The sequence below is a fragment of the Rhamphochromis sp. 'chilingali' genome (genome assembly GCF_963969265.1).
Source record: "Rhamphochromis sp. 'chilingali' genome assembly, chromosome: 18".
In the NCBI taxonomy this organism is placed as follows: domain Eukaryota; kingdom Metazoa; phylum Chordata; class Actinopteri; order Cichliformes; family Cichlidae; genus Rhamphochromis; species Rhamphochromis sp. 'chilingali'.
In genome coordinates this window covers 8,587,334-8,611,878 of record NC_137945.1, presented here as the reverse complement: position 1 = coordinate 8,611,878, position 24,545 = coordinate 8,587,334, and the positions used below count along the sequence as shown (strand labels likewise).

The 24,545-nt window shown below is 38.3% G+C and overlaps 1 protein-coding gene across 2 annotated transcripts in view; it reads right to left on the bottom strand.

Annotated features, from left to right (window-relative positions):
• Positions 1-24,545, bottom strand: part of LOC308385801 (cadherin-18) — a 203,395-nt gene that overhangs the window by 44,065 nt on the left and 134,785 nt on the right. For both annotated transcript variants that reach the window (XM_080864946.1, XM_080864945.1), the window contains exons 3-7: positions 21,044-21,338; positions 16,782-16,901; positions 6,167-6,334; positions 4,954-5,141; positions 4,064-4,317 (exon numbers count right to left, since the gene is read on the bottom strand). In XM_080864946.1, coding sequence (XP_080721072.1) covers positions 4,064-4,317; positions 4,954-5,141; positions 6,167-6,334; positions 16,782-16,901; positions 21,044-21,338 — 1,025 coding nt within the window. The remainder of the gene's footprint in view (positions 1-4,063; positions 4,318-4,953; positions 5,142-6,166; positions 6,335-16,781; positions 16,902-21,043; positions 21,339-24,545) is intronic.

The window sequence follows — 24,545 nt, the reverse complement described above, 5'->3', positions numbered from 1 at the left end:
ATGGTTAAAGGACCTTAATATTAAACAGAGATGTTTGCTGCTGTGAGATTCAGAAAGCATCATACACCAACTGGGCCTAAAATGCCTGCAAAAAGGAACATGTATTTTAATTTGTTGAAGTGAAAGGTCAAATCGATGTTGACTGATAAAATTTGCTTCTGCTTCGGGGAAAGCTGTGACATACTTCAACATTTGAGGTCACCACTTTCGTTTGCTTAAGCTGTGTAGGAGGTGACTAGCAGAGAGATGATTTCAACCAGTGGCTTACTGTAACTGTTTGCTGCTGCAACAGTACAGTATCAAGAACCCAAACAATCTTGTGCTTATGACATGCGCCACTGCAGCTCCCATCAGGCTCCAGCATTAATGGAAGAGTCTTTAGGCACTGCATGATGCCCTGGATAAACAAATTACTGGGAGAGATTACAATTCAGAGTTCTGGGTATATATATTCCCCCCCATGTAACCCCTTTATATTACCTTAGGGTATGTACTAATGAAAATAAACCTTCAGTGCCAGTCCACATTTTTTTTTCTTTTGCACTTCATGAGCCAATATGTTCCAGTTTGAGTCCAGCTGATGCTGATAATGGCTGACACAGCTTTTCCCATACATCCTTAACTGCAACTCTCTTACAAACCTCTGGAGCATGCCTTGTCATGTACCAGTCTCAGATCTTTAGTTTGTTAAAATGTGTGTCCTACACTCTCTCTAGACTTTTCTACAGTCAATTTCTGTGGTTTTTAGAGTATTTTAGTGTTAATAACTAAATAAAATTGTCATTAAGAACTGGGATTTGCGTATCGTACCTTGCCTGCATCCATGCCCCCATTTTAACTCATAATCTTTGAATAATAATGTAATTTTCTTGCTCACCTACTATTCCCACTACGTGTAGTATCAACCAAAACTGTAAAGTGCCATGCTGCTGTTTAAAAAAACCCATTGCTCTGTGGTCCACGGCATAAGAGGTTAACAGCAATATAGGATTGCTTCTTATTGATATAACAGCAATACTTCATCTCAAGAGGAGTATCATGTTTACAGCTGGTGCGCCATTTACATCAAGGCTATAAAGAGAATTCAAATGATTACAAGCAGGACAGTTGCTTGAGTGTAATGTCATGAAATGAGATACCTGTTCAGAGAGACAACCTAGGATTAGTCCACAGCCTAAGGCTAATACCAATCTTCTTTCAACAGTGCAAAACCATGTGTTTATAGTGCATACAAATGTGCTAAGCAGTTGCATTGCCTCAGGTTACTTCATAAGCGTAGAGACAAAATAACCAGCCGTCTGATGCCAAAAAATTCAGATTCACTAGGCTCACAATCTACACTGCAGTTGTTTTTTTGTGTTTGTGTTTATCTACAATTCTAGTATCAGGATAAGACAAGAGTCTATTTGAAATGTTGCAGGGCATCTATAAAACATGATGTTGTACAGCACCATGGAAAAACCCTTTAGACACTGAGAATATAAAGAACATAGAGGAATGATAATTTTCTTGGAAAGAGACAGACATTCTTGCATTTTTAAAGTGGCATTGAGTGATAGTTCTCCAGGCTTTCTAAATGTCTTCCAAGGCCTTTTTTGGACACTGGTAGCTTTTTCACTCTTTGCTTATTTTCTTTTATTTGTTTATTTTTACACAGGACCTGAGAAACGCATCTGCCCCTGAAGATGATCCACGTACTGTTTACTGAAACCTCATCATATGACAGCAAAATGTGTAATAAACAAGCTGGTCCACTGTGTCCATTTGACGCTTTGCCTCTCCAAACCGTCAAATGGACACACGTGCTGAAATTACAAGCACGGGGAGATGATATATTCAAAGCCAGGAAGTCAGCAGTGAGCAAAAAAAAATATTAAATGCACACCAGGGTCTAACATGTATGGACATGTAAATGTGTTAATAATTTCTGCTTAAATGTTTTCCCCATGATTATTTTCATGCTGGCTTGAAATAAAATATCCCCCTCAGCTGTTACTGCAACTTCTGCATGCGTGTACACTTCAAGTTTTGGAGAGCTAAAGCGTGAAATGGACACGGTGGACTGGCGTATCTATTACACGCTTTGTCATGATATCGGGTTAAATCAGTTATGGTCTTGAGGTCTTGATTGTTACTAAAGGGAAACAGGGAGAAAAGGCTGGGGTGTGCCAGATTACACTAAACTACACCAGAAATCCCACCAACGGGTCTTATGGGGTGATGAATGCAAATTTGAAAATTTTGGTTCAAACTATTATTATATACAGAGGGAGTCAGGAGACTATAATAGTGAGTGTCTGAGGCCATGTGTAAAACATAGTGGAGGATCTGTCATGATTTTGGGGTGCATTTCAACCAGTGGTGAATTGATGGAATTTTGACACAGAGAAATATCATCAGATTTGGATCCACCATGGAATACCATCTGCAGAGCATCTGACAATGGTAATAGTTTCATTTTTTAGCATGACAATGATCCCAAACACAATACTAGTAAAAGCATATCTGGATGTAAAAACACACAATAGAACACAGAGTCTCCCCAGAGCCCAAATCTTAACATAAAATGAAACAAAAGGCAACCAAATTCCAGGGAAAAGCTTTGAAATGTCCTTTAACCCTTTAAGACCTACCATAGAACCAAGTCCGCCAGAGCTTATATTATATTTTTACATGCTGTGGAGCCATTTTTGGGAGCATTTCAAGTTGCTATACATCAATACAACCATTATAGCCCAGATTTTAATAATATGTATTCATTAAGTGCATAGTAATTACATAAATTGCAAAAAAGTGCAATAAACTACAAAAAAATTGAAAATCGTTTTTGATTTTTTTAACATATATTTGTAGTTAGAGAAATTTAAGAGGCTTATCCCTCAAAACTGTAAATACAAAAAAGTTGCACAAAATAGTTTCCCACCACAGGAAATTTATTTTGAGTGTCTTCATAGTTTTATTTTTGAAATACACCAATTTTTATACACTGCAGGAAAAACGAAAATAAATATTATAGTGCAAATTTGCAAAAAAGCAGCATGTGCATCAAAATAAACTATTTCCAGCAGTGCAATATGAGTCCTAAGCATCCCAGAAACGACACAGAAAGTCATAAAGTCAAAGATAACTTTTAAAAAGAGCAGTATAGGCCCTGAGGCCCTGATCGCAAAAAAGACTACATTTCCGCGAAAATGACGTCACTTCCGGTTTCGGGCAGGTAATGGCGGAAATGCAAAAGTTCGCGCTGACGTCTATTCCAACGTAGGAAGTGTTATGAACAGCTGATCGGATCGGTAAAGCGTGTTTCTGGAATATTATGTTTTTGTTCCTGCAAGTGCTTTTTATGCAGTTTTTGCAAAGCTTTATGTGGAAGGAAACCGTGACCTAGGACAAGCTGATGGCATAAGATGTAAGTACAACTCCTCCGGTTTCATATGCAAAAAAAATTTTTGCGCTAGCTTACGTGGTTGCAGTGCTACTGGGATTTAAAAATAGTTACGCATAACAGAGCGTTCCCGCTCCGATCGGCTCTAAAGGATTAACAGTGTTAGATAACTATTCCTCAAGACTACTTAAATACAATAAATAAAATCTGGCTAATAGTTCAGCAGACTCTATTGAAGAATAAGGGTAGTCATACCAAATATTGACTTTCAAGCTCAGAATTGTAAAAACTCTGCTTTTGCCTTATGTACTGTGTACCTTGGATGTTTACACTACATGTGTTATGATACATAACTCCACTTATTTCCAATTTTCCCAAAAGATATGATTAAATGAGGGGTTGCTCGAGACTTACGGACTGTAAGTCTTCTAAATAATGCACAGTTTTTAACATTTCACACGTGTTGCTTAAAGATACTATCCATGGGCTACATCACTTGTTATGCTTTATTCCCAGCTGATTTTGCTTGGCAAACTTATGTTTTATCAACTGAAAAAAGTCTAACTAAAGTCTAAAAGTGTTTAAGTGTCCAGTGTTTAAGGACTGCCCTTCTTCTGAAATGTCTATAATTCTTACAGCAGATTGTATATGTTGGTAAATGTAATAAGAGTATCTCACCTGACATGACTGTTCCTGCTGTCAGGATCTCGAGCTGTTACAGCCCCCACCTCCGTGCCACTTGGTGAGTTTTCATAAACATCCATGATATAATAATCCATAGAAAACACAGGGGCTTCGTCCACATCCCCAACTGTAATTTTAAGGGTGGCAGTGTCTTTGAAAGAGCCAAGATAGGAAAAACGAGGATCCACATGTGTATTCACCCCCTCGATGTTGAGCGTGTAGGTCTTCTTCCTCTCGAAGTTCAGAGGCTGTTGGGGAAAAAGCCCCACAGGGGCCACATGATTAGCATGCTCATAGTACAACTAATTTAATCGCACCCACTATTTCTTTTCGTTTTTTAAAGCGGGGTAGTGAGGAACTTATACCTGTGGTCAGGGCCTAGTGTGTATGGGAGTAGGCGTGCCCCCAGTTTTTAGCAACATAAAAAGAGACTGTAAAGGATTATGGCTTTATCTTGCCATAATTTCTATCAAGAAAGTGAGACTGTTATAGCAGAAGGGATTATTTTACCTCACAGACCAAAGGAGTTTCTAGTTTATTGCTTCCTCAGTTGGTTGTTTTCTGCTGGGTAAAATAACCTTCTAGTGGTTTTGAAGAGATTCATATAACAACTTCATTTACCTGCTGGTAAATAGTACAAGCCCACTTTAAAAAATCCTAAAGCTGACCCATTAATTCCAAACAACAACACACTTTCTGGACCAACTCCACAAACACAACTGTGTGTACTTTGTGGTGAAATTAGTGCATAAATCAATTGCTCCTATATGCTATTACAACACTGCATGTGATAGATCTGTGATATGAGGATTTTATCCTAATGGTCTATGTTCCAACGACATTTTAAGCAAATGTTCCAAGCACTAAAGTGAGAATGCACTTACCTTTTTTAGGCTGATGATTCCTTCCCTCGTGTCTCTGTCTGCAGAAATTGAGAACATGTTGGCCCCCTCTGAATTGATGATGCTGTACCGAATGTCCGCATTGATGCCAAGGTCCTCATCATTGGCTTTGATCTTTCCTACAGGTTTCCCTACTTGAGCTGATTCAGGAACGTAGAGCTGGTAGTTTTCTGTGGATGAACATTGATGTTAGAGACAGCAGAACAATTTTAAACACATAATCTGCCTCCTCTGCCTCATACACTTGTCTGAGTATTCTCCTAAAAAGCCTTAGCTAAGCAATTCTAATGTGTAACCACTTGTTCCTCGGGGAATGTAATTAAAAATATTTTGCTGTGTTTCAATTGTCATTAAATGAGAAACTTAGGTTGATAGCGCTGCAGTGGAGCACATCAAACTCAGAGGCAGATGATTATTCAGAAAATGTTGATGGTCTTGAAATAGTTTTTTTTTTTTCATTGCAGCACAAATGGAAAAAACTCAGAGCCGAGGGGGATTATACTTGATGAGGCGCTTCCAAAGACAAAGAATCACAACTTTGTCATTACTTAAATTTATCATTATAATTGAGAAAATTCAGACTGCAAAACACAGGGTTTTGATGAAATGCTCATTTAATTTAAACAGCTAATTATGGAAAATTTGACTCCAATGTGAGGATACACAGTTACAAAACAAGTATCATTCATCACAGTGACGACTGCTGAGTTGGTGAAATTTACAGTATGAAATGACAATATATGCTGCAGAAAAACAGCCCCATGTTTCCTGTGCAAACGCATTAGGACTTTTAGAAACGCCTTCCCTTTAACGTAACACACTTAAAATACAGTAGAAACTTCCTCTTATAAATGCATCTTTAATGTAACTGCCTCAGGCAGGTGTGTTGTAAGTCTTCTGCCCAAGGCCAAGCCTGCATGGTCATGCAATGCAGCAGAAGCTAATGTATTCAGATAAGCAAACTAAGATGTCAACATTGGCACTGGTTATTTAACTACTGTACATTCACCTTGTGGCTAGTTTGCCAGTTTAAAATGCGCTGCCATACAATCTCCCAAATGGAATTGCACGATATTCCAGCACAAATGCAATTGGAGGAGGTCAGTTCTGCAGCATAATAATTTACTATAATGCCCCTTAAAATAGCACTAAACTTTGTTAGGTCAAACATCGTCTTCAGGTGCATTGTACATACTCTGGGGAAACTTGGGCGGGTTGTCATTGACATCTGTCAGTGTGATGTTGATGGTGGTGGAACCAGAAAGGCCTCCAACTTGACCTGCCATGTCTTTGGCTTGGATGACAACAGTGTAATGTTCCCTGGCTTCTCGATCCATGTTAGCTAAGGCAGTCCTGATGATTCCTGTGCGACATTTGAGAGGGAAAAAATAAACACAAAACATAAACTAGGTTAATAACTTTGCAGTTAACACGTTTTTTATTTATTAGTTTTTATCTAGAGGACAGATAGAATATACTTTTTTCACTGTTACATTGCTATATTTTTTTTCTTACCAACACCTCTTGTACCACTGACACAGCGCTGTGTCACTCTTCTTCTTAAAGGCTAACACTATAATACCGTGCCTCTTTATCTTTGATTTTCCTCATCTCTCACTGTCAAGGTTAGCTTTTCCTTAATATTCATTATGTTATAAGAAATGACTATGCAACCTTGGATTAAGGCAGAATGCAACTTTCTGGGGGACCCAATTTGTCACATTTATTACTACAATAACACAGCAAACACTGCCATGAACTTTCACAATACTAACTCGGTGATATATGACCGGAACTCTTCCCACTATTAGAAACTGTACACAGGTGAATCACAGCACAATAACAAGCTAAAAAGATGGAAGCAGTATTAGCTTCCTGTGTTGCCATTAGTAGGTGATTTATTGAATGTAATAGGTTCATGGGAATGTGTTTGTGCGTGCGAGTGTGTGTTTGACTGCAACTGTATCTTATTTGTTAGCCTATATAGCTTTGTGTGCGTGTATGTCTATATCTGTGCTCGGGGCTTAATTCGCCATCTTTGGTCCTGAAACCACAGCAGCACATGGAGCCTGATCTAATATGTTCTGTTACATGAGCGTTGATTGTAAATTGTGCTTTTCCCCACAGCAGAGACCCTCTGGCAACCACTGAACTCGTGTTCTTTTGAACTTCTGAACCCTGCCATAATTCACAGGGGTTGTCCCGGTGCAGTGCAGTGACACCTGCGGGTTGGTGTTGATCACAGGGTGAAATCCACATTGCTGCTGTCGATTCCTGTTGTGATTCAACAATCAACATGAGAGAATTAATCGAGGCATTTCTAAGGTCTCGGAAAAACCTAACCTGGCTTTTTACAGGTTTCCCATCAACTGTGTTGCATGATAAAACCACGTTTTTCCTCATTGTTTGGCTATTTTATTCATTTCTATATGAAGTTGCCCTGACATAAAGGGGGTTGTGTGTCCCTCACCTGCTGCTTACATTCTACAAAAAAATCAAATCACCTTCATGAGCCTATTTAAAAAAACATCCCTTTTGTATCTTAATTTTGCTCTATTATAAGGTCACCTTCCTTACAGTTATCTTCAAACTTTAACTCACAAAAAAGAATTACAGTATTGTATTTCTATCATAGGAAGACTACGTTTAGATATTATTATATTTGATGTAAAACACTTGCATTTGGAAAATTTAACAGGGGTTAAACTGTGATATGTGAGCAGTGGGATGGGGGCTGTGTCACAGTATAGTGAATTGTTTTCATTACTGGGTCAACTGTCTGTCTGTTGCCCCCCCCCCCCCTTTTTTTTTAATTCACAGAGTGGTTAGATCAATTTCATGCATCCAGCCGTGCCACTACTGCAAGCAAGCTGCTTTTAAGCAGCAAAACTAAACTATCTGCAATAATCCACTTGATATGGTAGAGGAAAAAATGTGAGGATTCTCCAGGGGAAACAATATTTGGATTTAGCTGAAATTAAAAATGTAACTCTAGTGCCATTGGATTCATCCTGAGTGGGAGTTTTGTTCAGAATGATTTCACTGCAGAAACTGTGAGTCTGAAGCAGTGAAGCAATTTGCTATAGAGAGAGAGGGATGTAATAAGGCTACATAAGATCACAATGGAAAGTCAGAATATTAAAATAATAAATGAAATTACTACTCCTGTGTTATGTTCATAAAATGCTCACAGCACCTATTGCAATATGGGGACAGTATAGATGCTGTTGCTGCAGGTGTGTGATGCTATAGCTCTTTAATGAAGTGGAGGAAAATACAGCATTTTACATTTGATTGTTCGCTGCTACGCAATGTCTGAAAGTTGAGGGGCCAAGTAAGTTATCAACATCTGATTTGTGTTCTAAACTCAGCATTTAAAAAAAAATTGAGTTAAGTGAATTAAGGCAGGGCTATGATTTCCAAAATTCCCCAAAAGAGGCAGCTATATACCTGAGTTATACGATGGGCCATTTTCCTCTTTCTTTTCTCCTGGACTATAGACAGAAACTAATCCACTTGCCTCAGGCTGAATAATCATTAAAAGTGGGTCAAGGAGTAAGGCAGCCAATAGTATTAAGATCCAGGGGATCTTAGGTTAAACATCACCTGTCACACAGAGCAGTGGCTGAAGTCCCACAGAGTGCTAGTGAATTGGGATTCATTAGTAGTGAATCAACAAAAGCCTTGCCACACTTTAAATATCAAGACCAGAGTGGACAAGTACTATCTAAATATAAAGGCAGGCTTTATGAGGAAAAGGAATTTACTAAAAAAGGCATCCAGGATTTCCCCCAATGTGACTGTGTAATCTTAATGCAAGCTTTAACTTCCTAGGACCTGGCGTCCACATATGTGGACATCACATTTTGGGATGTCTAGACCAAAATAATACATTTTGCTCCACAAGGGCCTGATATCCAGTAACAAGGACATTATACTTTACTTTTTTTTACTAAACTTTTAAGCAGTTTTTTGGTGACATGCTTTCAAGCATAATAATAATAATGGATTGCACTTAGCGCTTTTCGAGACCTCCAAAGCACTTTACAATTCCGCTATTCATTCACACACTGGTGGAGGCAAGCTAGCTACAGCTTCCCTGGGACAGACCGACAGAAGCAAGGCTACCATATTGCGCCATCGGCCCCTCTGGCCATCACCAGTAGGCAGTAGGGTGAAGTGTCTTGCCCAAGGACACAACAACCAAGACAGACAGAACTGGGGATCGAACCGGCAACCTTCCAGTTACAAGATGAGCTTCCCAACCCCCTGAACCATGGTCGCCCGTGGTATTCTGCCAAATGCAGTCGTTGGAAGATGGCTGTGAAATTTAAACAATTCTCATGTTTCAATGTATGCCAAGAAAGAACACCCCATACCATTAAACTGCCAGTGTTGGCAATCTGAGCCATTGATACCCTATCATCTGATTATTGCAGCATAAATTGACACTCATTAGACCAGGCAACATTTTTCCAAACTTCTATTGTCCAACTTTGGCGAGCCAATGAGAATTTCCTGTGCTAAGCTAACAGGTTTGGACATATTTAGCATTCAGAAATGCTCTTCTGCATACCTTGGTTGTAATAAGTTATTTGATTTACTCTTGACTTCCTATATGCCTGAAGCCAATCTCCTCTGACCTCAGGCATCAACAAGGCATTTTGCCCAGCAAACTGCCACTAACTGGATGTTTTGTCTTTTTTGTCTTGCAGGTAAGTCCCAGTAGAACAGCAGTTTCTGTCTGTCTGGCACCAACAACTATGTAACACTCAAAGTCACTTAAATCACCTACCTTCCCCATTCTGATCCTGGGTCATCTGGACCATAGCTGCATGCATCAGTGCATTGAGTTGTTACCATGTTACCAAGTGATTAGATATTTGAGTCAACAAGCAGTCATTGTACATAATTAATAACCATTCTATGGAATGTTTAAATTGGGCATATGTTTTACATTATTATTATTATAAAATAATAAAAAAGACATTAAATAATTAAATATAATGACTAACATATTTCACATATAAAATATATTATCAGAGAGGGTAGAAACACAATGTTTGTCTTTTAAGCCTCTCCAGGAGATGAAAATACTCCAGATTTTTATTGAAAAGCTTTCATTAGAGCACAAGCATTTTATTCTTGTCACAGTGTTCTTTTCAAATGCCAGATCTCAGCATGGCTCTGCTGCTTTTCTTAGTTTTAAAACTAATCAAAGCGCTTGCAGCCATTTTCATGTAATGATGCGAGCTTTGCAAACTCTATTGGAAGGCCTTTGTTATTAACTGCAGTCTTGGCATTACTTAACCTGGGGTCCTTGAGACACACAGACCTTGGCAAGTGGCCATGCTTTCCATTAAAACCACACCAAGACAGACGATCTGACCTTTCAAGTCTCTTATTACCCCTTTACTCATGAGGGTGCATCGCTCCTCAGCAATATTTCACGGCAGTGGTTTTAAGAACAATGAGCAAACACGAAAGTATGAGGTTTTCTTCTTTTACTATGGGAATTCCACTGGTATTCACAATAATGAGGATGGACAACTATCAGACATTTAAAATCAAACAAGCAAATGACATAACACCTTCTGCAACGTGTGACCATTCTTTCACAGCTGTTGCAATGCATTTATTGTAGTAATGTACAATCAGCGAACTGCATTCAGTATTAAATAAAAGTCCCATAACAATACAGAAAAGGCGATGAGGGTATTCTTCAGAAAGTGCAAGTACCTGAAAGGTATGTCAGTACTTTGACACAAAGATTGCACCCCTGAACTCCCTATCCTGACCATTTCTGAGCTGTAATACCTCAGAAAGTCTCTGCTAAATCTCAGTGGAGCTCGTCAGTTAATTTAGAAAATAATTGAGAAAGAGCTGACTTCCTTCAACCTAGGCCCATTTGACACAGTGAGGTGGTTAGCCTTTTCCTCAACCTCCCCAGTCTATTAGAGTTGATACCATCATACTATCCACCTCTTTGTCTGGCTGGAAACTTCTAAAGGAGGACAATCTCCTGGGTGAACAAAAAGGATTATAGGAGATTACTAAAGCGCTCTTCAATCTCCAGCTTCAGGAATCTTGGTGTTTTGCCCTTCCAATACGATGTTATCCCTGTGTGTCTGAACTCGAAGAGCATTTCCCGGAAAAAAAAAGGTAGATAACTTCAGCAAAAGCCACTTGAATAATCAAAGATATCGCACAAAAACACGGCTTCTTGTTACTTTACTTACAAACTTTTCTCTCTGTTTATATATCAGTCCATCTATCTAACTGTGAAAAACTGATTGGGCTGCTCAAGCCTACATCACAAATGACTTTCCCTGATTCAAGAGGTAAGACTTAATCCGTTAACGGTGAAAATGTCTTGATCTGTGTCAGCTCCATCAGTAAACTCGAACAGTCACAAATCCCAGATCAGCAGAGAAATTAGCCTATTTAAGATGCAAAGGGGACTTAGTGGGCCTGTACTGTGGTTTGTCTTTCTGTGTGTGTGTGTGTGTGTGTGTGTGTGTGTGTGTGTGTGTGTGTGTGTGTGTGTGTGTGTGTGTGTGTGTGTGTGTGTGTGTGTGTGTATAAAAGTGAAGAAGGGTTAAGGGGCAAGACTCAAAAGGAACCACTTTGATGCCTCTGTGACAGATGCACTGTAGTAAAAACAGGAGTTACAACCCAACCACAGCATTAAAAGGATAAATGCTGTCACCATCTTTTGCTGACTTTTTGCTTACTAAATTTGCTGGCTTGCAGTTTTGTGATTTCCAAACCATGCAATCAAGCAAATCCATTGCAGTGAATGTTCTTAACAGAGTTAGCAAGTCGCTAAGCTTCCAACATCAGACTATCAATATTTCTTAAAAAGTTCAACAGCACTCGGATAAAAAGGGACAGAGCCATCACAGAGAAATATGTGTCAGATGCACACCCATGCAGCATTTTGGACTCTTTCTCTGCAGTGATTAACATTCACTCAGCAGAAAGCGGTTCAGTCTGTCTGTCTAATTCTCTGTTGTCCTTGTGCTTCATCTCTTCTGTTTGACCCAAATCCCCAGACAAGTCACAACAAACGCAGCAGGTAGGGGTTTCCAGGTCCTTCCTCAAAGGGCACCTTGACATGATTTGTGACTCGTATTGGAAACTTTTAACCGCCAAATGTTTTTAAAATGTTAGTTTTACAGATGTCCATATAATGCATCACTTCTGTAAATGTTATCTAACTCTATAGCCTTCAGTAGATAGTCCAGTGTCAAGGCTGGAATTAAGATAAAACATCTAGCCTGCCTTTGCTCAAGGGTAAAATCCACTTACCGGCAACTGTAAAGTTCAGTTAATAATATGGTACTCTCCAGAAAAAGTGTAGGCGACAAGCAGAGACAGCATGAAAGCTGCTGTAGTTTGAAGTGGAAAAGAGGAAAGAAGAAAATAATAAGAATAATCCAGTGAATTGGTGAGTTTAAAAGTGCCGGTAGACAATTTGCATGTTTCCCCCTGCAGAAGTTGTAGTCTTCTCATTTACCTCTTGGCAACAATTTAATATGTTTCGAAAAATGTCAAATATCAAAGCACTTCTTTTTTGTTAAATCCATTTCTAGGAAAATGCTATATACAATAATTCCATGCACACACACAAAAAAAATCGCATTGTTTTAAGAGTGTTGAAGTTAGCAACGCACGGGGTAATCACTGATAAGCTTGTGTACACTTCTAGAATATGTGATGCTGTTGTAGCGTGCTGCTGCAGAGTCTCCGTGCATCAATTTCTGACAAGTGAATAATATAACACACCTCTAAATTACATTTGCTTTGTATAATACCAGGGACACCGTGTACATTTGGCTCTGCATAAATACTATTTACATTATTCGCACATTTATTGGCAAAGTTTAAGCTAGCATGCAATCATATTTCTAGCAGCAGTCTGTTTAAAGTACACATTTGGTAGCAATGTCAGTGTTACTTTAATATACATACATATACGTCTTTTGATTATCTGTGAAACTGTTATTTAAGACAATTCATAACATGTCTTGGAAACGCTTGGTTTCACAGTAAATAATGTTAAAATCATGACAGTGTCCACGGGCTAATTCAGTCATTACCTTTTTTCTTTTTCTGCTTTAGCAATCTCCTCTTTACTTACTCTTTTATTAAACCGGTATCATCGTAATTAATTATATCAGTAAGACAGACTGCCGGGCACCTTTAACCATTAAATCTGGTTCTCCTGTTCTGATTCTTCAAGCTTACAAGGACTTAATGAGCTTTATCCAGATGTCAGATCCTAAATATTGCACATACTGGTGAATTGAAATGGTTGTGATAGAAATATTATTCTGTCAAACACTGTCATTATCTGCACTGACAAATCAGAGCATTTAAATTGCACATCATATCGCTAGAGTAGGCAAAAACCCTATTATGTTATATACAGTATGTGCCTGCATACACATTTACTATTTTCTATGCAACATGGGAAAAATTACAAATGAAAATGGATTCTGTGGCCTCGTTTTTTGTTTTTTTTCCTGCACACACTGTCCCCTCTGGCCTTCCATCATTACCAGTTGTATCAGTATTATTTATAGGCAAATTTACAACCTAGGAACTGTTCATTCTTTTACTTGAAGTACCTTCTCTTCTGTTTCTACACTGCAGAGACTGTGGACAATTTTAGCTCCTTTTGTCAGGGTAAGTCCCAGCACAAAGGAACCTTTGAGTGACCCAAATGTACGGGCGCTTCAGCACATCTGTCTCATCAGTCTGTGACTGACCTTGAAATGCACAGTGTAAAACAGAATTGGACCACGGTTAGGTAAATATCTCAGATGTTTATTTGTGTTTTAATATCTGGTATGTACGAAACTCTAGAAAGAACAAAACATCAGTTTGACACCACGTCCTTCACCAAATGCTTTGATATACTGGTTTCTTGATACCAATGTTTTATGTGTTGTATCCACAATTTTAAATGCATCACACTCTTAGAATCAGTGACCTACAGCTGTAGGATTAAAACGGTTAAAGAAAGCCTTTTTTCATATTATAACTATGTGTGTTAACCTTTTTAAAAATGGTGAAGTAACAAACATAAATGTAAACCAATGTCAAGCTTGACTGTTTCAGGAAGTGTTTAAAGCTTTATGGGATGTTATAAATTAAGCTAACACTTAATTTGCAGTTAGCACTGCGACAGACGGGCAACCTGTCTGAAGTGTACCCCGCCTCTCACCCTCTGGTAGCTGCGATAGGCTCCAGCCCCTCCGTAACCCTAATAAGGTTAGGCGGAAACAAATGGATGGACTTAATTTGCAAATTAGATCTAGTAATCCTTTTTGAATAGCTGAAAGATTTCTTTTTTCACTTGAAAAGCTTACATAAACTAAATAATACATCCAGGAATGGTTGGTTTGTTTGTTACTTGAGGGTTTTTTGGGAAATCCGAGTCCTAAAATATAAATGTTTTGGCAGTATATACATGATATTTCTGATTACTGAAAGGCATAAAGTACCCCACAGCAACAACCGCAGGTGCCCTTTAGTTTGATCAGGGACATTAAGGTAAAGTAATTTTATTTAATCAGACAGCTGCAAGACATTAAAAATTACTTAATTGGATACACAAATGCTTCAGGAGCTGAAACAACAATTTTTGAATGCTTTGCTAAGACAACCTGTAATGTCAGCATTTTGTCCTCCTCTGAGGTTGAAAAGAGTAATGCACTGTAATTGTGGTCAATTTAGCATTTAACACAATTCATCCATCTCATAACACAAGTGGTTGGGATGATAATGTTAAAACCACTGTGCTCGGGAGAAAGCACAGGTAAAACTGTTCACTTTGTTTCTTAGTGAGGATTTGGGTCAAGTCTGAGAAAATCCTTTGGGTATTCCCTCAATGCCATATGTGCAGGCCAAATGCTATTATTCCCCTGTCCTTAAGTGATCTTTCTGTCTACCTCATGAGTCTTGTAAAATCTATCACTGCTGTATCAGGCCACCAGACCAAGGTCAAATGGGAAGAGGTGCGTGTGTGTATGTGTGTGTCTGTTTGTCTTTGTCTGTATGTTCTTGTAATCTTGCTACTAATATGTGTTTCCCATGACAGCATCTCTGCACTTTAAGCATAGTGGGAGCCAGGTACATGAGGCTAGGAGAGGGTGTAAGCAATCTAATGCACTGTGAGACAGATGCAGAAGCAGCTTCATTTCCCCATTGTGGCACTCAAACGTGGCAGCATGCCAACTCCAACAGCTTTAAGACTTGGACTTGGCATATTAAAGACCACATGCAAGAGTAACCTGCACATTTTCCACTGACCGCTGAAGGCCCTTGTCCTAATTTGAGGGAGGAGAGCGGTTTGCTAGTGGCAAAATCAAAAGCCAACTCGTATAGATTAATACGTGTAGGTGGAACAGCGCTGTGCAGAGTGTGCAGCTGGAAAAGCCTTCGATCGCATCCCCACCTCCTCCTCTGCACCCTATGCTGAATTACAATGAAGACAAGATGCCTAGTCAGCTCAAGCAAAACAAGCCATCTGATGTGTCAAAAACACTCTGCATATGGAAAAAGGAAAAGGAAATCACTGGTGATTAATCATTGTTATGCCTCCAAGCTGGCGGCAATCATGCCTAAAGAGAGCTTTTTTTTGTACACTTGTCCATACATATGTTGATCTGTACATCCCATTTTCGTGAACATGTTGTCTCAGGAATGGTTAAGAGAAAATCCTTATGCTTTATGCCATGTGGACTCAAGGGTGAACTAATTATGGGTAAAGTTCACTGTGATCCCATCAAATGTTATTTTGGTGGCAAATAATGTCACAATTTTACAAAAGCTGTGACAAAATTTCAAAATCGCAAAAGTTAGTTCTGTAGACATATGAATTTAAAGTGCCAGTGTCTATCTGGCAGAGGCATACCTCAAAAACGTGACTTAAATAGAAAGCTACGAATCCAGTAGCTGGGAGGATCAAATATGCTACATTGCACGAGAGAGCCAATTTTCATTCAAAAATCGGCATTGCTTCTGAATCACCACACCCTTGTGAAATTGCTCCATCAATCCCCACTGCCTTTTCCCTCGAGGCAAATCCAAAATATTCAGCAATTTATTTGTGTTGCTAATTCAGCAAAGAATTCATGTTTTACATGGGCGGTATGGTCTCACAGGGACCAATACTTGTTCCAGACAGCAATGAATCAATTCCTACAAGTAGAGTGTTGTTCATGTTAACCAACAGCAGCAGGAGCAACAGAGGCAAGCGTGCAAAACGTCAGACATGTATGCACATGCACAGTCCTCCGTGCTTTTTTACATTATATAAAAGTTATATATGTCTTGCACTTTAGATGCTTTATTAACATTTAATAGATTCTATTAGCCTCCCTGGACAAAAAATAGATTTTAAAAAACACTGAGCGCTGCCTGCTGTGCGGCCCCCACCAACCCCTTTCAAAAAAGGTAAGAAACAATGGCTTCTGAAGGCATCTCAACAAATGCCTCCTTTGACCCCTGAGGAGTCAGTTATTGCTCACAAAAAGTGGATCGCATGCTCAACAATACAGCAGTTGCACTGTATGAGCAGTCCATAACTCTGCTGTGGCTGCTTTAGCTTTTACGATATGAGACATGCTGCAATAACAGAACAGGATGTTCCACTGTGAGAAGCAAAGACTTCACAGCATGACGCACACATCATTTTAGGAGATCGACATCAAAGTTATACCTCCCATTTATAACTCATTGTTACCATGCTTTCAAGAGCATGGATGCATTTTTTCCCCAAGCATGCAGTTATACCATACCTGTTTTGGGGTCAACAGAGAAATATGGCTGTCCTTGTAGGATACTGTAGACTATTCTGGCACTGTTTCCATAGGTGGGGTCGTCCGCATCGGTTGCTGTGACTTGCAACACAGATGTGCCTTAAAAAACAAACAAACAAACAAAAATCCAGCACATTAGTCTTGTTGTTTCTTTAAAAGGTTTACAAATGTTAATGCAACTATGAGTTATGGCTACTTTCAGCTGCTTCTTTGCCACAAGAGGTCACCACAGCGGGCAGCTCCACATGTTTGATTTGGCCGTTTTATCCTTGATGACCTTCCTGCCACAACCCAAGCTATAACTGTGCAATTGTTTTTTTTAACAAATAGATTCATGTAAAAAAATTATTTCCATGTAAAATAATAATAATAGTAATTTGAATATGGGATAACAGTGCTAGATTCAGAATGATATGATATGATATTTAAAATGCTGGGCATTTCTTAACTTATCCATAAATTCTGAACTATTGTTGCAATAAATAAAGAAATGAATCTAAATTAAAAAAAAATCTTGCCTGCAGAATGTCATGAGCTATGTCATGTCATGTAAAAAGATCATTTGTGTTTCCGATTACGCTTGAATGGGAAATTTTTTTTTTTTTGTTTTTGTTATTTAGAAATTAAACACTTGGAGTGTTACTCATTACAAGGTTCATTAACTCATTATAATTACTTGATGAGTAGACTGTAATTGGACTACAGGCTAAAACATTATTTAATGTATATGTATGTGTATTTAGAGGTAGATCTAGAGGCATGCAGATAGATAAAGTATAAATATCTTAAGGCATCTGGACACTTGCTTTCTTGTGCTCCTTAGAGAATTAAACTATATTAAACAAGAAAACTGAAAAAGGGAAACTCACTCTACTGTGTCCCACCAAATATGATTTATTTTTTCCTTGGAATCCTGCTGGAGCAGAGGAAAATGCCAGCCATAATGAAGCGTGTACCTCACAGTATGCTTGTGTACTCTCAGCCTCGCAGCGGAAATTGTGCCGGGAATTATTTGGACTTCATCACCTCTGGGATTGCTCTGGAAACTCAACTGGTTCTAAATCATCTGTCAATTAAAACTTATTAGAACATGATTTAACTGACAGACCTTAGCTTGTTCCGTGTTACAGGCATAAGCAACGTCTCTATAAATCGTAGCAGAAACGACAAAACAGCTTTACTCTGCTTTCTATTTGGTGTTTGCGTGTATGTGTGTGGGTAATGTTTTGCTGTAATATCCCAGTAGAGACTTTAAACTGACTGCAAACGGAGCCATGCAGACTGGACCAGACTGCGTTTTTTGAGGGTAAAGACTTCATTTCAGGATTACGTTTAGAATTAATGTTCAGGTTAGATTCTAATTTATGGTGGTTAAGGTAGGGTTAAGGGGCTAAAGGCTGCATTATATGAGGGAGTGTCCCCACAGGAATAGCATATATAATGTTTTTGTGTGTACGGCTGCTGGAAGAGGCGGTAACGGGTTCGTGTTAACGCATATTCTGAGTGATAATGCACTCATTATGCTGCCCTAATACACTGTACAGTGTGCTTGGCTTTGCTCACAACGCACTTCAACTCAAGTGTTCAAGTACTCAGTGTATATATGTACCGTATATTTACAGTTATTAACTTGATGAGTTCTGATTGTACTCAGCAGAAAATGAACACTTAAATCTCATTTCTAAAAGAACAGAGAAGTTAAATGGAAATCTGTTTTTTTTTTTTCAGGACTTTTAAGGTCACTGTGCCTTCATTTCATGTTACAGTCTTCCAAGGGATTAACACTTTTACACCACAAATAGCTGGTGGCTGCTTGACCATCATGTCTTACACAACCACTCTAACTAAAGTGGAGGCTGGAAACTTTTACCAGCTGAACTATGGAAAACATTGCTTAACCTAAACCCTGTTTACAATTTTTACATCTAATTTCATTACCTTATTTAAAGATTTTAGCAATATTTCTGTCATACGGGACAACAAATTAACTTTAAAGGGATAAAGGCTCGTCTGACTGTGAAACTGGATAATGAGGTTACCAGTAGATTATTCTCACAACCTGAGTCACGTCTCTTGTGTTAGCTTCTTTCCTAGTTTGGGATAAATTAACTTGAAATGTGAAAGCAAAAACAACATGTGCTACAAGTACATTAGAACAAAATGTATCTGTGCTTTCTCATAGATAACAGCATCTACTGGAAATAGCAAGAGATAAAAAAAAAATAAGTCAAATGCGTGCAAGCATTACATTTTATTATGCTCATTAAGAGTTTAAGACTTACCTGATTGTGAGATTCTGCTTAACATTCTTATCAATAAGATTTATATTCCCAATAACACGCATTTAATCTAAACTATTCATTTAAACAGGGGGCTATCCAAGCCTTTGGGTTTTGAAACCACTAACTTTTCCCTTTAAAGAAAAGAGCAACTATAACTCCATCTCAAGTGGGAAAGATAAAGCAGGAAATTGATACTCCTTTCATCTTGTACTCAAAATATAACTGTTCAATTAAATAAAAGGAATGAAACAGTTGGACAACCTGGAGCATGCCCAGCTGATCAATTTAGACAGGAAAAAGAACATCACAACCAGTTAGTTGCTATACTCCAAGACAGCCCTTTCCCACACTTGGGAGCTCCGGTATTGACAAATGCAGGGGGATTAGCGCTTTAGAGTGTGATGACAGTTGATTGTTACAGCCGATTTGATGCTGCAGATGCCAAACCAAAGAGGAATTACTTTAATGGACATGAGCAAAAGAGAGGGTGGGGGGGGAAAAGGCTAATTATTTTCCTCTTCACAGTCCTTGATTTCCTCCCTTGGGTCATCAATGGTGATTGATTCTTATTGTGTAACCGATGACGAAGTTTGCAGCGAACATGGGAACTTTAGAATAAGAAGTCTTGTTAGAACTAAACTAAGGATGCCAATACAGAAATTAGTGCTGTTTTCATTAACCTATAATGAATTAATTTGTGCTGACGATTACAGCAACTGCTGAATTTTTTTTAATTACGACCGTTTCATGTGGAGTTTAAAACATGTGTAAGGGGAAGACTCTCCCTTTAATGTACTTAAAACTGGACCCAAAAACCTAATGATAGTCTGTAAACAAGGTATCACAGCATAGAGTGCTAAAGCACACTCTCAAAAGAGATTAAGGCATGCGCCTGACACTTCTGAGAAAGAAATATACTGACTAGAAATATATGTTCATGAGGCCTGCCATGAATAATCATGAACACAACCAGGAATATTGACTGTTTATAAAGAGGGAGCGTACAGGTCTGCTGGGGTTTGCATATTTAATTTCTTTTATCACATTTCCGTCTCGCTCCTGCATGGAGCTGATGAAGTTATTAATTTTCTGTTTAAAGAATTTTCCAGTAACTCAGGAGATTCCTTTAGACAGATGGATAGAAATGGAATGTTTTCAACAAACTGTCAGCGCCAAGAATTTATTATCACATTGTATACCGAGTAAAATTGCTCTGACAGCAGTTTGTCTACCATTTGGACAACCTACATATTTTGAAAGAGTGTTGTGAAATATTAGAGTAACGTTTTTGAGCTATTGTGTCTTGAGGCAGAATCCACTGGACTGAGAAAATGGTGGCTATTGTTCACACAACCTAAAAACAGAACAAGAGAGTAAAGACATACAACATCGATGTTCGCCACAAGATGCTATGCGTATGGGACGCTGTCTCGGTGGAGGTGGATAGAGGCTTTACTTTTCTCCGTGATATGGAAGACTTCACTGTCTCAATGGCGGGGATTGCTGCAGAGCCACTATTGAGTGCTTTGTAAAGACCTGCCCACCAGGGACGGAAACCATCGCAGCAACCAGAAAACAAAGATGAGAAAGAGGACTTTGCTGGCTTACAGAACATCAAACATTCTGGAGAACATTATCGCAGAGGACAAACCAGAATGCTGCATGGGGTAATGACATATTTGATAGTGGTTCTTCACACTTATATCTTTAAATCCATCTTGTTGGAGCTTTGGGTTGTACTTTAGTGTGTAAAGGCAAAGATCTAACTGTAATTTATTGTTTTGTTTTACGTTTTTTTCTTTTTTTAAGATGATGGATTAAAAAGGATTATAAACATGAAGAAGATTTGAAAAGCAACAAAAGTTTTTCATCTCTCAAACCATTCAAATGGAGGCTTACTGCTATTGGCAGTAGAGAACAATCACTTGAAGGTCCAGTATATTTTGAAGAGCTACTCACCCACTTCAGACATCTCAGGGACCGAAGCTACAAAGGGTCCATCTGGAAATTTGGGTGCATTGTCATTGATGTCTTGTACTTTGATGATGAATTCTGACTTTGGTTCCAGGGCCTCCTCTGTGTTACGGTCCAATGCTTGCGCATGGAGGACATAATGTGTTTTCCGCTCCCGATCCAAGCTCTTAGTGGCATGAATATCCCCTGTCACCTCATCGATGATAAATATAGTCCCAGCTCCTTCGCCGCTCAGAATGTACCTGACAGATCCATCACCTTTGTCTGAGTTTGAGTGAAGCTGGAATGAAAAACAGACAAAGTGTGTGTGAATATGGAGAAAAAACAGTGCAAAGTCAAATTTCTTCTTAACAACTGCAAAATACCTGCAAGATAAAATTACTAAGGCACACTTAAAGTCTGTTTTAAGCTTTTCTCATTTTAATTACAACTTCATCATGAAATTAATTGGAATATCTGCAGATTTTGGTCTTAGTAACATGAAGGCTTTGGAGTCTTGGAAATGATCTGTAGAAAAACTGATAAAATACTGTTGAAAAATATTAAAATTAGTATTAGAATTGTAACATCTAACTTAAAAATCCTTTCTCTGGCTCGTGCTAAAGTAATGCATCCTTGGAGATTGAAGTTTTTGGGGGACAATCCTTCCAAAGCTGCTCTTCTTTCTCACCAGGGGAGAGAAGAAGAGAAAACCAAGCCACTTATTAAGCCATAATTGTTACCAAAAGGGTTAAGATTTTTATCCCCACAGCTCAGCAGGCGGTTAGATATGAATAACATTTTACTATTTTACAGAATGTCAAAAGAAGGATATAATGGTATTAAGATTCAGATTTGAACAATTTAATTTTTTCATCTTTAAGCAATAAAAAAAGCATCTGGTTTGAGGGAAGATTTAGTCTATGGAGACACATAGATGTAGGCACGTATGCACTAGATAAATAATTTATATTAGTTGTAAAGACTAAATAGTAAGCAGCACAACACAAAAGGTGAAAGAACATAAACTCATACAAACTGATATTTTCAGTGGATCAGTGGAAAAGATTTCTCACATTAACTATTTTTAGCTGAGAAGTAATAAATCACAGTCACATTTCTGTTCAATGACAATTAGCAGCATCTGTCATAGCACTAAATTTTCACAGTCACCAACAGTTCCTAACAGAGGACCACAGAGGGTAAATCATAGACACGCTAAAGAAAAAACGTAAAAAAAAATCAGTATTTATTAAAAAATTGCAAACACAGACAAGAAACAAGCTGGGACTTGTTTGATTTGCAGGGGTGCAGCAGCAGTGTTTCCAGGGAGACACAAGTCAAAGCCTTAGATGCCTAAACTAGTTTGTCAACAAATAACCTTCTCCACTGACATATCGAGTTTGGGCTCAGCGATATGAAACTTAAAAACACTGAACGCAATAAAGAATTTCCTCAGTGCTTTGTCAGCTTAAGAATATCAACCTTTTTGTCCTTGAGATGGAACACACTCTCCCAAATTCAGTTTGACAAGGACCAAATGATGATAATGTACAGTATATGCAGTATTATAATACAAACCTAAACCAAATAAGATAGAAAACCCTCTGCATAGCACACCCTCTCAAACCACAGCAATTAGACCCATTTCCTAGATGAGATAAAGAAGCAGTAAGGCTCTCATAGAAACACTGGAGCAACATTACTGTGAAGCAGTTGCTTTTGTATTAGCACAAGACATTAATGAGAACTTTAAACCAATGGAACATAACTGGTACAAGTATTTAGCTTTCTGGCTGTATCATTTTACAAAGTAAGAGTCACAAAGGCTTATACTGAAAATCATTTGACAAAGAATTGTTTATTTCTATAAATAATTAAAGTGATTATTTTTAGTGTATATGAAAGTGTTGGTAATGTGCTATCAAGGATTTTTAACAAGTGGCCAGCTAGCAGCTTTGATTTTATTGTGGGGGGGGAAGAAAAAGGACTGGTGCAGCGTCTGAATTAGGACACAGCTAAAATGTTTTGAAGTGCAGAACTGAAGACAAGACAGCCCATTTTCAAAGTAACCTAAATATAGTAGCAATTCATCTTACCATTCAATTCATTGAGCGCATTTAGGAGTGCACTCGTTATTGACTAAGACTCATCATATTGTGTCTTTTTTGTGTTTGCTTTTTGCACCACAAGAAAAGCTGTATAACCTCCCTGTAACATGCAATAGGACATGTGATGTTAAAGCGCTGCTCTATTTTCACTTTCATGTGAGTAAAAGAAAAGCTGAATTAAAATAGCAAAGAAGGACACATAGTCTAAAATGTACAATCGTTATAGAATACACAGAGTTATTTAACATGTCCTCAGCAGAGGTCCTCTGGCCACATCTAATCAAAACCTGGACTAGCAAATAAATGACTAATTAGAAAGCTGCAGCTGATTGCAGCCTGACTCTTGATGAGAGCTGACTGTCCTTTCTGTGGTAAATATCAAGCCTGTAATTAGATAAGCAGTCAAAGATCCTGTTGAATTAGGTGGTTAATCAGCTTCTTGATTGTACTAATATGAACCTACAAAGCAAGAAATCAGGATGTGTCCACATACTAGTGGACACAAGTTACTTTTCAGACATGATTTGACCCACTTTTAATTCAGTTCCAGCAATTTAGAAATATTAGCTTCAAGTGTTGGCTGTAGAAGGATAATCGAATCACCCAATATATTAAATAATTCAAACAGAGAATTACAGATATTACTTAACAGTTCAATTCTATATCTTCAACATGCACGTATTCGCTTCTATCAAGCAGCACTCTGCTCCAGCTCATAAACAATTTTGCCTCCAGTCAGACTGCTAATTTAGCCATTGACTTGTTTTGAAGGAGTTAATATATTATGCTTGGCAAAAGCACAAACCAATGATGCACATGGTGATGATTGCCTTCCAAAATCTATGGATGACGAATGATTGTTAACAGGTTGCGGGTCGTTACATAAACACCATAGGCTCAAAGTACAGCAGCTGAGAATAAAACAATAAGACAATGAACGTTTAAATCAAAGGAGTTTAATGAGCAATAAGGATGCCTGCTCAGTATGGTAAGTGGTCTTGACTCATCTTCATGATAGACATGTAGCACATGCAATGCCTTTGATAAATAGTCTGTCCATTTTGATCATCAACATGTTCAAGCTCCCCAACCTTCTCTGCTAACAAATATGGTCTCTTCAGCATTTTTAGAGTTTCTCTAGTCCATTTACCTTGCTGCCTTAGAAGACACGGTTCTGCTATAAAAAGTAAATCACAACCATAGGTGTTCAGCAAAATATAACTGAGGTGAATTTTCCCTTCATTACATTTAATATTTCAGAGTTTATAACATTTACTCATCGGCCACTTTTTGCATCTGTACAACTGCTTGTTAATGCAAGTTGATTTCCAGCTTGGCAGCAATTCAGTGCATTTAAGAATGTAGACATAGTCAACACGATGTGCTAAAGTTCAAAC